The sequence below is a fragment of the Microcebus murinus genome, chromosome 9 (assembly GCF_040939455.1).
Source record: "Microcebus murinus isolate Inina chromosome 9, M.murinus_Inina_mat1.0, whole genome shotgun sequence".
Classification (NCBI taxonomy): Eukaryota; Metazoa; Chordata; class Mammalia; order Primates; family Cheirogaleidae; genus Microcebus; species Microcebus murinus.
In genome coordinates this window covers 93164615-93178190 of record NC_134112.1, presented here as the reverse complement: position 1 = coordinate 93178190, position 13576 = coordinate 93164615, and the positions used below count along the sequence as shown (strand labels likewise).

At 37.8% G+C, this 13576-nt stretch overlaps 1 protein-coding gene across 1 annotated transcript; it reads right to left on the bottom strand.

Annotated features, from left to right (window-relative positions):
- Window positions 1-4369: 4369 nt before the first annotated feature.
- On the bottom strand, window positions 4370-5302 carry LOC105873372 (olfactory receptor 2A2-like). The gene has a single exon (XM_012768219.3). The coding sequence runs from the start codon at window positions 5300-5302 to the stop codon at window positions 4370-4372; it is 933 nt and encodes a 310-aa protein (XP_012623673.3).
- Between the last annotated feature and the right edge of the window lie 8274 nt (window positions 5303-13576).

The following is a 13576-nucleotide window of genomic DNA, read 5'->3' as shown; positions in this document are numbered from 1 at the left end:
GACTAAGTAAAATGAAAAGACAAAATTATAATTTTCTAAATTTCTATAAATATATTACATTTGAAAAGGGTTCTCAATATACATGCATTAAATTATTTTTGCCACTATTAAAGAAAATTCCTACAGCACACCACATGAGGGATAATAACATAATATTATGAAATTTTACTTAGACACAGTTGGATATAATACTCAATGTCTGAAACAAATTTAATTTCTCAATATAAAGAATCATGATATTGATGAAGATAATTCAATCTATTGCTACCCAGTAGGAACATTTGTTTCCTGACATTTTAGTCTGCTTATTAATCTGGATTAATAAATCTCATCTTCATTACCCTTTCCATTTTGCTGTAAAATAATAGACAACATAAAAAATAAAATGAAGATAGATTAAAACCTTTAAGCAGCTATCAGACTGGAATAGAGAAGAAAATATCTTGGTGGCAAATATCTAAAATGTCACCTTCCCAATAAAATAGATAAACAACAGTAGCTCAGAAAACAGGTTTCCATGATTAGTATGAACAATTTTCTACCCAGGTAGACCTGCAGCCCAGAACATTTCTTCAGCTAAGGTGCTTTATTCTGTTTCTCCAACTCTTAATAGCAGTGTTGACTGCTGACTTGTTCTATCCTATTTTGTAATAGGCAACATATTCATATAAAATACAGTGATTTCAAATCCCATAATTTTCATGATCAAGTGATAACCTGGGATAGTGCTGAAAAGAAATATTATATGTCAAACTTATCTAATCACACTGTTTCAACAAGAAAAAGAGTTACTGCACCTGTTGCTGGAATTTTCTCTTCCATTGAGAAAGGTTATTCTGGCCATCAGTATATTTATGCTAGGTAATATATAGAGTCCTCTCATTAATTTGGCTATTCAGAGCCTTATTCAGAGACAATGCCTGGAGATAAAGCCTCTCATTCTTCGATCCCTTCTCCTGGAGACAGTGGCTCTAGCTCTGACTATCAAAATCAGGACACACAGGGAGGTGGCAATGAGAGGGAGTCCCGGGACCCCTGTCCATAGCACAGCAGAAGGTTTCCACGGGGGTGGGAGGGTGGAGGGGATATTGGTGTCTATTCCAACTACCTGCAATATATTCTTTGAATAAGAAGGAAAAATTACTCAGGGATGTCCTTCCTCTGTCATAGCCATCATACTTTCTGCCGTCATCCTGTCCTATTTCAATTACCAGTACTGAAAACCACTTCCCAGCACAAATGAAAATGTAAGCGATGGTAGCTCTGGACTTTCTCTCAGGAAAATACTTTGACTTATAATAAACCCTACAGATGAGAAACATACCTCTTAAATGGGTATAGAACCCTATTCTCTCTGCCTGCCTTCATAGAATTAAATCCCAGACATAGACAGATTCAAGGGAATTTCTGAAATTTCTTCAATCACCCCCACGAGTATAGCTTTTATTTTAGAATCAAGTGAATTAAAACATTCTTGAGTTTCTCTTGAGAATTCAAATCCCCAGAAGAATCATAAGGTATCACACCTATTTATCTTCTGCCTTAAGGGACAGAGGGGGAAAGATCTCTGAAGCTTCTCCCTAGAGGGGAGCAAAGCCTGTGTCTGATTGTTCTGGAAGGAAAGATTGTCAGGAACAGAGGGGTAGATATTGTTTCTGCATAAACTTTCAAATATCTCAAGAGTCATAAAGTTGAGATAGGTGTCACAAATGACAATATCTGAGCTCTTTAAATTATTATGATTTTTTTAGGTCAATAGTGAAGGATTCCAAGTCTCCTAGGAATGAAAGTGGGTGGTGTTGCCTCAGTGCAATTGCCCCACCTGGGAAGGAGAAGGGTCTGCCTCAAGCCCTCATCTTGGTCCTGCCTGACCCTAATTCTCTCCATAGCAACTGTCATACACAGGAGGAGGGAACACCCTATGAATCTGCCAATCATAACTCAGCACGCCAGCTATAAAAGAATGCAGAAGACTCTCTATCCCATGGACCAAACAGTATTAGGTACCATAGAGTCCAGAAATTGACCTAGAACAACCCACATGTGTAGTAATGTCAACTCCCAATCAAAGTGGTTCCACAGTGATGTCTGAGTCACTAGGGAAGTCCCAGTCTGTCCACTATGAACCAAGACTGAGACCATAATCAGCCCTTTTCTCCTTCCTTTTGCTCTCCATTTGCTGCAGCAATGGATCTGGTCATCATCTGTGGCATATGTACCATGCTCTGTAAACTTATAACTTGCTCTGGCCCTAGAATCCTATCTTTCTCTCCTCAATAAACCTATTTTTGTGCTTGCCCTACTTTGGTGCCTCTGGTCATTCTTTGACCATGAGTGCACTAATAGCTAACATTTCAGACTAAAACCTGAGAGTTCCAGGCCTTTATCCTTCTCTACAATCCCCATTAAGGTTTATGAGAGACTGTGACTCTTAGATGGTTGAGGAACGGTTCCCATGGAACCTGGCATGGCAACCCTGAGAAGGAATGGAGATCTCAATGCTGAGCTGTATCTCTCTGTATGCAGTAGGAAGTGATGGATATAATGAGGAAGTATTAAAAGAGCCACAAGCAACAATTCTTGGGCCCTTATTGTCTTTCAGAAAATGTGCCAAGTGCTTTAAATGGGCTACATATTTTAATCTAATCAGCATCCTCGTTTTATAAATATTAAGACTGAAGTTTAAATATACTATCTGCTATTCTTTAAGAGTGGTCCAGGGACCCTGGGAATTGATGAGAAGAGCATTTATATAACATATATACCAATAGTGTCATCATAAATTGCTTTTCTTTCAAAAGAAGAGCTGATGCAAAGAGGGGAAAAAATAGCTTTTTCATCTCTTCCACTCTCTAAGTAGGTGTGAATCTCAACATTGAAATTTAATCTAGAAACTGGGTTCATACTCCACAGAGTTTTCAGTGAGGAGAGTAGTGTAAATCATAATAATATATTATTTTGTTCACTATAATTTTGCACTATTTTCAGAGCTAGCATTAAAACAACTGCCATTTTTATTATGTTATTAATATGAAATGTCACATTTCCATGAATACTAAGTTTGACAGTTGATATCTCTGACATTTCACTTTGACACTTCTTGTTTCATTTTTAAAGTCTTTCAAATGCATGGTTTGGCTTGTAGTTATCTTTCATATTTTTATTTAAACAATTTTTGTGCAACTATGGATAAGTACAAAATTCATGTTATTTTTGAATATGAGTTCCATTGTGAAACCAATACAGTGCAGATAGCTCAAAATATCAGTGAAGTGTTTAGAAAGGATGAGGCTAATGAGCACATAGTATGTCAATAGTTTGAGAAGTTCCGTTCTGATGATTTTTATCTTGAAAATGAACTGTGTGTGAGCTGAGACCAACATGGATAATAATCAGCTGAAAGCTGTAGTGGAAGTGAATCCATCAACCCACGAGTGAATTAGCAACAATCTTTGACATTACTGTTCCAACAATATTGGACCATTGGAAACAAATGGGCAAGGTAAAGAAGCTGAATAGACGGGATCGGCACGAATTAGATGAGTGTCAGATGATAAATCGTCTCAAAGTTCACCTTTCTTTGCTGTCACGACATAAAGGTGAAGACTTCCTACACCATATTATTACGTGTGATGAAAAATGTATTCTTTTTGACAACTGCAAGTGTTCAGCACAGTGGTTGGATAAAGATGAAGTGCCAAAACACAGCCCAAAACCTAATATTCATCCAAAAAAGCTAATGGTATCTGTTTGGTGGTCCAACGCTGGTATTATCCACTCCAGCTTCATGAAATCTGGTTGATGGATTACAGTGGATGTCTACGTCAACCAATTGGATGAAATGATGAGGATGCTTGTGATTAAGCAGCCGAGATTGGTCAGTAGACAAAGGCCAATCCTCTTGCAAGACAGCACTCAACCACATGTCACACAAACACTGCTACTCAAACTATAGAGGCTGGACTTGGAAACTCTCCGTCATCCACTGTATTCACCAGATCTTGCACCAACTGACTACCACTTCATCCAGGTTCTAGACCACTTCTTGCAAGAAAATATATTCCATTCTCAACAACCTGTGGGAAAAACCTTTCACGATTTCATCGCCACTCAGGCTCCAGGTTCCTTTGCTGCTGGAATAAAGAAGCTACCGTCAAGATGGCAAGCCGTGCCCATAGTGTAGGCACATACTTTGTTTAATTATACTACTTCTTGTTTGAGGTGTCATAAACTGCACTTTTGACTCAAAAGTGGACATTAGTGACCTAATATATCAAACTCCTAATTTGAAAACTTTTTTGAGTTTTTGCTTCAGCGAAACACAAGTTTTAAAAGCAAAGCCATACTCAACCACCGTTCTACACACCTCTCACACGGACCTCTTCTTCTGCAGTGCTCTGTGGAAGGCACTCTTCACCTGAGCGTTCCTCAGGCTGTAGATGAGGGGATTCAGCATTGGGTTGAAGAGACTGTAGAATAGGGACAGCATTTTCTCCTGCTCCTCTCGCTGATTAGAGTCTGGGACCATGTAAACCAACATGGCTATGCCAAAGAAGAGCCCAACCACACAGAGGTGGGAGGAGCAGGTGGAGAAGGCCTTTATGCGGCCCTCCTTTGACTGCATCTTTAGGATGGCCCAGAGGATGTGCATGTAGGAGACAAGCATCAAGCAAAGGGGTACAACTAAAACAAAAACACAGGTAGCGAGGATGACCACTTGGTTGATCCAGGTGTCAGCACAGGCCAGCTTGAGGACAGACAGAATTTCACAGAAGACATGGTTCACATACCAAGGCCCACAGAAGGTCAATCTTAGAAGGAGAATTACCTGTATCAGGGACAGGGTAAACCCACATGACCAGGAAGTGACAGCCAGGATTGTGCACACTCTCCAGCTCATGATGACAGTGTACTGGAGAGGGTGGCAGATGGCCACATACCGGTCATAGGACATCACCACCAAAATCAGGCACTCTGTGTTTGCAAAAGCCATATACAAGAAAGTCTGCGTTATGCATGGAATAAAGGAGATGGTTCTGGTCTGGTTCAGTAGATTTGCCAACATCTTGGGGACATTGTTGGAAGCATAGGACATGTCAAGGACAGCCAGGTGTGAGAGGAAGAAGTACATGGGTGTGTGCAGTCTGTGGTCCAGACAGATGAGTCCCAAGATCATGCCATTGGCCAGGAGGCTGAAGATATATAACAGGGAGAAGATCCAGAAGAGGAGCTCTTCCGTCTCTGCACTGAGCTGGAATCCCACTAGGATGAATTCTGTGATCCATGATTGGTTGCCTCCCATTCCTAAGTGACAGTCGGTCAATGACTGAAGTGTGTTGGAAGGTCAGAACTGGAGAATCAATGAAGATTTGAGTTATTTATCTGAGCTCAGAGAAAGGTTGTATGTTGCTATTAGACAGCCTCCCCAAATGCCCAACATTTGGCCCCTTTCTGTTTTTAGCATTTGATCATGAAATAAACTGAAACTTACATAAAAGTGTCAAGAATTTTGTGAAGAATTCCTGGATAACTTTATGCAGATTTAGCAAATATTAACATTCCTTTCTTATATATCTTATTCTCTTTCTCTATATATACTTATTTTTTGAACCATTTGAGATTAAAGTGTAGACATAATAGCTGTTTACCCCTAAAGTACTCATTTTCTCACTACAAAAAATGTTATTTACTAACCTGAACACAGTATAATTTTTCAAATCAGGAAATTTAACATTGACATGTTTCTCTTCTTTAACATACAATATTCTCCATCCACTCACACCTGTCAGGACTTCATCCAAGATTCCACATTGTATTTTAATGTCATCTGTTTTAGTCTCTTTGCATCTGTGATGTTTACTCAGTCTGTGGCTTTCCAGTTATTGATAATTTGAAGAGTATACAGAAATTGTTTAATAGAATATTCCACAAGTTGGGAATGTACAATGTTCATGTTTTGAATCAGATTATTCACTTTCTGCATGAAAAATAGTGTCTTCCTGTGTGCATTATGAGTAGGTGTGTGATGTTAATTTGTCCCATTACTGGTGAAGGTAACATGAATCACATGCTGAAGATGATGCTTCTCAGATGTCTCTATTATGTAATTATTATTTTTTCTCTAATTAGACTCTGAAGCATTCATTAAAATTATGATATATTTTGTTCCTCATAGAGAACTACTCACTACTTGTTTCTTTCAGTCGCTATTTTTAGCATCCACTGATTATCTTACCTGATTCAATTATTATTAATGATGATTGACAATGTGTTGTTCTAACTCCATCATTACTTTTACATTTATTAGTTGCAATTTTACTATAAAGAAATGCTCTGTTTATCTATCCATCATCTATCTATCCATTTATCCATCTTTATGATCTCATAGGATTTTTTTCTTCAGTGGATTATACATCATTGTTATCATTTTTTCTGATGCTTAACTTTTCTGTATTTGGACCCTCCAGCTTGCTCCTCTGTTCTTTTAACATGTTCCCTTCATGTCTGAGCCCTTCCTTACCTCTGATACGACCACATGTTTCAGACTCACCTTGTACCTTCACTTCAGTCACAAAATAGCCATTTTCAACAAAAGATCTAATTACTTTTAATGAAGAAATATATCTATAAACCAATATCTGTATTTTATTGGATTTTCAATAATTTATATTTTCATCATGGTAATTTATATTCTATGATGTTTATCATGAAGATATCATGAATTTCTGATATTCTCATTTAAAAGTAAGAGCATATAACTTGAGAAAGTACACAAATTGTTACAGAGGATAATACATTCTCAGGATTACTTCTGAAAACTGACTATAACTTAACCGACTTCTTTTATGGAGTCAAGTCTATTTCACTAAATTAACATCAGCATTGAAGAAAATGGTGTCGATATTATTTATTAGTTTAATTTAAGTGAAAATATATGTTTGTAAATCCTAACACTTTATTAGTCATCAGGCTTTATTACTTTCTTGCATTTATTCTTATTTAGAAAATTATAGACCCTTGAATATTTTAGATTTAGTATAGTCCATTGTGTGAACAGAGGGGTATCTATATCTACGTTGTGTGAGACTTTGACATCAAGTTTTAAAATCTTCTAAGGAAAACATTATGAGACTCCAGGTAAAAGACTGAAGAGGTACTTTGAAACATACAGCCAAAGGTGATCCTCATTAACAATTGTACAAGCAGTCACACCTTTTTACTATTCATTTATTTCCTATTTATCATGAATTGAAGTTACATGAAACAATGTTGTTTAACTAGTTCTATCATATATCATGAACCATTTTCCATGTCAAAATATTTCTTTGTAACATATTTTCAACAACTGTCTATTATTTGCTTAGATATATTATAATTTATTTAATATATTAATATTATCTAATCATTAGTTATATGCAATATAAGGCTTCAGCAATTAAATGATGTATATACTACTTCTTTCTTTAATTTGTTTTGCTTATTTCCTGAAATTCTAATAGTGAATTCTTAGATTTAGAAGTGTTCAGTCTGATCAATCAAACAACTTATCTATGGGCTCAGGATCACTGAAGCCAGGAGTTTGAGCTTGGGTGACAGAGCAAAACCATGTCTCCACACTGGAAAAAAAAAAAAAAAAAAAAAAGGAAGGGCTATTTTCATCTATAAGTTATGTTGAACAATAAAACCATAGCAATTAAAAAAAATTGCATAAATATAATTTCATTTTATGACACATGGCTTAGAGTCAGGTTTCCATAGAGCAGATGATGAGTTATATTCCTATATAGTTACAAGTTATATCTTTTAAGATGCTGGATAAAATTTTAATTTATACTTATTATTTACTTCATTTTTCAATGCATAAGAGTGTAAGATGATTCAGTAATAAAAAAATTGAGAATTTTGAATGACCCTGTGGGGGACATGAGGCATACATAAATGTAAATCTGTAGGCAGGCCTATATTGAGTTGGAAAGTCATATGGGTCTTTCAAAAATACTAGTGTCATACACACTGTGCTTATCCACTAGCCTAGTTGTGTCAGCCTGAAGGAGTGGTACAGTGGAGTCATAGGCCTCTTCTTTGGGAGGATTTTCTTGCATATCTATAACAACTTGCTATAAAGAGAAAGAAGACAGCCGGTTTGATCTTGTGTGTGCCCCATTACAAGTCTACCTTATACATGGCCTGAAAAGGGCGGCTTTCCTATTCTAGGGAATTAGAGAATCCTCCTGTCTCAGTCTCCCAGGGAGCTGGGACTACAGGCACATGCTATTGTGCCTGCCTAATTTTTTCTATTTTTAGTTGTTTGGCTAATTTCTTCCTTTTTTTTTTTTTTTGAGACAGAGTCTCACTTTGTTGGCCAGGCTAGAGTGAGTGCCATGGCGTCAGCCTAGCTCACAGCAACCTCAAACTCCTGGGCTCAAGCGATCCTGCTGCCTCAGCCTCCTGAGTAGCTGGGACTACAGGCATGCGCCACCAGGCCTGGCTAATTTTTTTCTATATATATTAGTTGGTCAATTAATTTCTTTCTATTTATAGTAGAGACAGGGGTCTCGCTCTTGCTCAGGCTGGTTTCGAATTCCTGAACTCTAGCAATCCGCCCAGCTCGGACTCCCAGAGTGCTAGGATTACAGATGTGAGCCACCGCGCCCCGGCCAAGGGTACCTTTTAAATATGGTATAGGCTTGGTCAAGAATAACAGTTAAAAGAGTTATATCCTCACTATGAAGATATGGCTAATCCTCAAGGTAAAATGAAAGATAAAGAGGCATTGATACCAAATGCCATTTATTTTAATAGAGATGGCCTTTCACCAGATAATCAGTGCTGATATGTCTCATACTTCTTTATGTCACTTATAATAACTAGTACAGCTAAAGATAAAGCAGAAACTGAAAAAAATGGTTTTTAATTTGATGAATGGTATTTTTAGCTTATTATATAGTCATTCATGTATTAAAATATTAAATATACAGTATACTATATATAGCTATATATAACATATGTATATTAAATGTATATAGCATACATTTTTATCTATTGTCCAATCATAGTTTATACTTTCTTTAAAAAATGTATAATTGCAATTCGATTATTTGAAAATTTAAAATAATTACAGTGAATGGTGACCGTAGAAAAATATGTCTTTAGCCCAATTCCTAGGACCTGTGAATATTGTCTTATTTGGAAAGAATTTCTTTTGGATGCGATTAAGAATCTTGAGATGAGATAATCCTCAATTTTATGGGTGAGCCCTAATTCCAATGACAAGTGTCCTCATGAGATAAAGCAGAAGGACATTTGAAATGAACTGGAGAAGCACAGGGAGGCGAGGTGATGTGAAAATGGGGCAGAGAGAGATGTGGCCAGAAACCGAGGATGCTGACACCAGCCAGAAATAGGAAGATGTAAGAAACGTATTCTCTCTTAGAGTTCCCAGTGGGAGCATGATCCTACTATATTTCAGACATCTAGCAGACTCCAGAACTGTGAAAGAATAAATTCCTATTGTTTTAAGCAACCACATTTGTGGTTATTTGTTAAACCAGCTGTAAAACACAAATACAGTATCTTACACTTGTTTTGAACTGATATATATATATATAAGAAGACAATTTCAGAGTAATAGCTTTTTGGAGAAGCTATTTCATGTGGAGGTAAAATAACCTGAAAAATAGGCCTGAAGTTACATGTGACACATTATAAACTTTTGCAAACTATAAGCCTAAGAAGGATCAGTTATATGGACGATGATTCTTCGAGAAAATTCGCTCAGTAAAACAGAAAGACAAAATCATAATTTTTAAAATTTCTATTCGCATTTGAAGATGGTTCTATATGTCTGGGCATTAAATTATTTTTGCTATAATTCAAAAATATTCCTAGAGCATGCCAAGTGGGGGATAAAAACATCATATTGTGAAATTTTACTTAAACACGGTTGGATATAATGTTCTATGTCTGAAACAAATTTAATTTCTGAATGTAAAGCATAACAATATTGTTGCAAATCATTTAGTCTATTGCTACCCAGTAGGAACATTTGTTTCTTGACATTATAGTCTGTTTATTTTTTCTGGATTAATAAACTCATCTTCATTATCCTTTCTATCTTGCTATAAAATAATAGACAACATAAAAAGTAAAATGAAGATAGACTAAAATCTTTAAGCTGCTGTCACACTGAAATAGTGAAGAAAATATCTCAGTGGCAATACCTAAAATTTCACCTTCCCAATAGAATAAGTAAACAGCAGTAGCTCAGAAAACAAAAGGTTCCCATCATTAGTACAAGCAATTATCTACCCAGGAAGGCCTGAATCCCAGAATGTTTCTTCCGCTAAGGTGCTTTATTCCGTTTCTCCAACTCTTAATAGAAGTGTTAGCTTCTGACTTGTTCTATTCTATTTTGTCATAGGCAATATATTCATACAAAATACAGTGATTTCAAATGTGATAGTCATCATGATAAAGTGATAACCTGGGATAGTTCCAAAAAAAAATATTATATGAGAAACTTACCTCTTACAACTGTTTCAACAAGAAAAAGATTTACTGCAACTGTTGATAGAATTTTCTCGTCCATTGAGAGAAGTTTCCCTGGCCATCGACATCTTTATTTTGGCCAGGTAATATATAAAGTCCTCTCTTTAATTTGGTGGTTTCAGAGCCTTATTCAGAGACAATGCCATTTTCATAGAGACAGTGGCTCTATCTCTGACCACTACCACCAGGACACGGGGGGAGGTGGCTGAGAGAGAATCCCAGGACCCCTGTCCGTAGCACAGCAGGAGAAAGTTCCCTTCAGGGGAGGGGGACATTGGTGTCTATTCCAACTACCCGCAATATACCCTTTGATTCAGGAGGAAAAATTATGCAAGGATGTCCTTCCTCTGGCATAGCCATGGTAAGTTCCGCTCTCATCCTGTCCTATTTCAGTTACCAGTACTGAAAACCACCTCCCAGCACAAATGAAAAATGTATACATAGAAGATGGAAGCACTGGACTTTCTCTCAGGAAAATTCTTTGACCTAGAATGAACCCTACTAGTTGAGCAACATACCTCTAAATGGGCATAGAACCCTATTCCTTCTGCCAAGCTTCATAGGATTAAATCCCAGACATAGACAGATTCCGGGACTTGTTGAAATTTCTTCAACGAACCCCACGAGTATAGCTTTTATTTTAGAATCAGGGGAATACAAACATTCTTGAGTTTCTCTTGAGAATTCTAATTCCCAGAAGAATCATAAGGTATCACACCTATTTATTTTCTCCCTTAAGGGACAGAGGGGGAGAGATCTCTGAAATGTTTTCTCTGGGGAGAAGTGGGAGAGCAGATACTGGCATCACACTATTTCTGCATAAACTCTGAAATATCTGCAGGGGTCCTCAAACACCGGGCCCGCTGGGTGTTTTTGCCGCCGCTGCCTGTCCTGCCTAGCAGCCGACTCATCCCGGGCCCACAGTGCGCATGTGTGGAATGTGCCCCGCACTCTCCAATGGCCCTCCAACGATCTGAGGGACAGTGAACTGGACCCCTGTTTGAAAAGTTTGAGGACCCCTGTCTCAAGGGTCATAAACTTGAGACAGGTGTCACAAATTGCAATATCTGAGCTCTTAAAATTAGTATGGTTTTATGGCTTCATCCTTCTCTACAATCCCCATTAATGTTTGCAAGAGGCTGTGACTCTTAGGTGGTTGACTGACGGTTCTCGTGGAACCTGGTACGGCAACCCTGAGAAGGAATAGGCCTCCCAGTGCCAAGGTGCATCTGTGCTGCAGTAGGAAGTGACGGATACAATGAGGAAGTATTAAAAGAGCCATAAGCAACGATTCTCGAGCCCTTATTGCCTTTTAGAAAATGTTCCAAATGCTCAAAATGAACTACATATTTTACTTTAATCATCATCTTCATTTTACAAATATGAAGACTGGAATTTAAATATATAAGAGTGGTCCAGGGACTCTGGGAATTGATGAGAAGCTTTCAAAGAGTCTACAGGATAAAAACTATTTGCACAATAGTATTTAGACAATTTTTATCTTTTTTTAATCCTTATTCTCTCATGAGTACACAATTAATTTTTCCAGAGGCTACCTGATATAGGATATTACAGCAAATAGAATGCAGAATAAGATACAAAATACAACTGTCCTCTATTAAGCCAAACATGTAAAAAAAAAGTTGCAAAATTGTGAAACATACTTTCTTTTATACTATTTTTATAAAAGATACTTATTTTTCATAAAAACATTTCTATTTAATGTATCACAGAAGCCTTTTAAAATTAATTGGAAGTAAATATTTAATAAATTGTCAGTCTTAACTCCATAAGGATCCTGAGCTCCTTCTTCTTGGTGCTGGTACTTCCCTTCTTTCTTTTATGTGCCTGTTTCCTTTCTCTCTCTGTCTCTCTCCCCCTCTATTCTCAGGCCCAGCCAAAAAAGAAATCCCGAAAGGAAAGAGGTGAAATTCTGCCTCATTCCCCTACAGGACAATAGTATTCTTCTCTCTGAGTGGCATCTCTCTCCAGTTGGGCGGGGGGGGGGGGGGGGGGGGGGGGGTAATAGCGTCAGGTCTTCTTGACTTGCTTCTTCCTGGGACCACTGCATTGTAAGCCGGGACAAGGACCGCAGCAGCAGTGTTTCAGCAGCACTGTGCCCAAGGTGGAGCCTCTACTTCCCGAGTGAGGGCTGGCAGGAGAAGGAACCCCCCACCTCTGTCCACTCACCCAGAAGTTAGCATTAGCAATAGGTAGCCAGGGGGCAGTATGAGAGATGAAGTTTCTCAGTGAGAATGAGGAATTCTGATGCCCTGACGCTCCTCTAAGAGATAGCCCTCTGCCTGGGAGCTAACAGAGGAGAGAACCCTGTGTTGGTTTTGGGCTGCAGCTACCCGGAGTGGAATTTTCTCCTCCATGAGTTAAGAGATGGGAGGGAGGAAGCTGATCTTTTGCCCCAAATATTACAGGTTCTTGCTGTTCCTAAAGAGTTTCAGTAGATTTTCTTGCATAAATGTTTCTCCCTGTGCTGCATGCCTTTAGGGCCATTTCCAGAGACTTTAAATGGTTGTTTAAAAAAAATTTTTTTCACCAGTTTCATGGAAGCACATGTCTACAGAGCTCCTCCTCACACTGTGATGCCAGAGGGAAATCCCCTACTAGTGCTTTTTTAAAAAAATATAACTTATTGTGAAATAAGACCATCCATGTCAAAGAAAACATCAATTTTTGTTATTTGCTTCTATTCATCAATTCTCTTGACCAATTCTATATTTTTCTTTCACACAATACTGCATGTCATCCCTAAGGCAATGAAGAATTTTGAAATATCATGTCTAAGGGCCTGAACATTCTTCTGAAGCTATTTATGATGTAAATGTTGTACCCTGTCATTACACACTGCTGTGACCTGTCCCAAAGACTTACTTTTAGATCCAGAACAAGAGCTCACAAACTACTGTCCCTGGGCCCAAGTCAAGCAGCCATCTGTTTTTGTAAATAAAGTTTTATTGGAACACAGCCACACCCATTTGTTTACACATCATCCATAGCCGCTTTTGTTAGAGTT

What these genes read in the sequence shown, in the direction of transcription:
- LOC105873372 (XM_012768219.3), bottom strand. Translation starts at nt 5,302, where the DNA reads ATGGGAGGCAACCAATCATGGATCACAGAATTCATCCTAGTGGGATTC.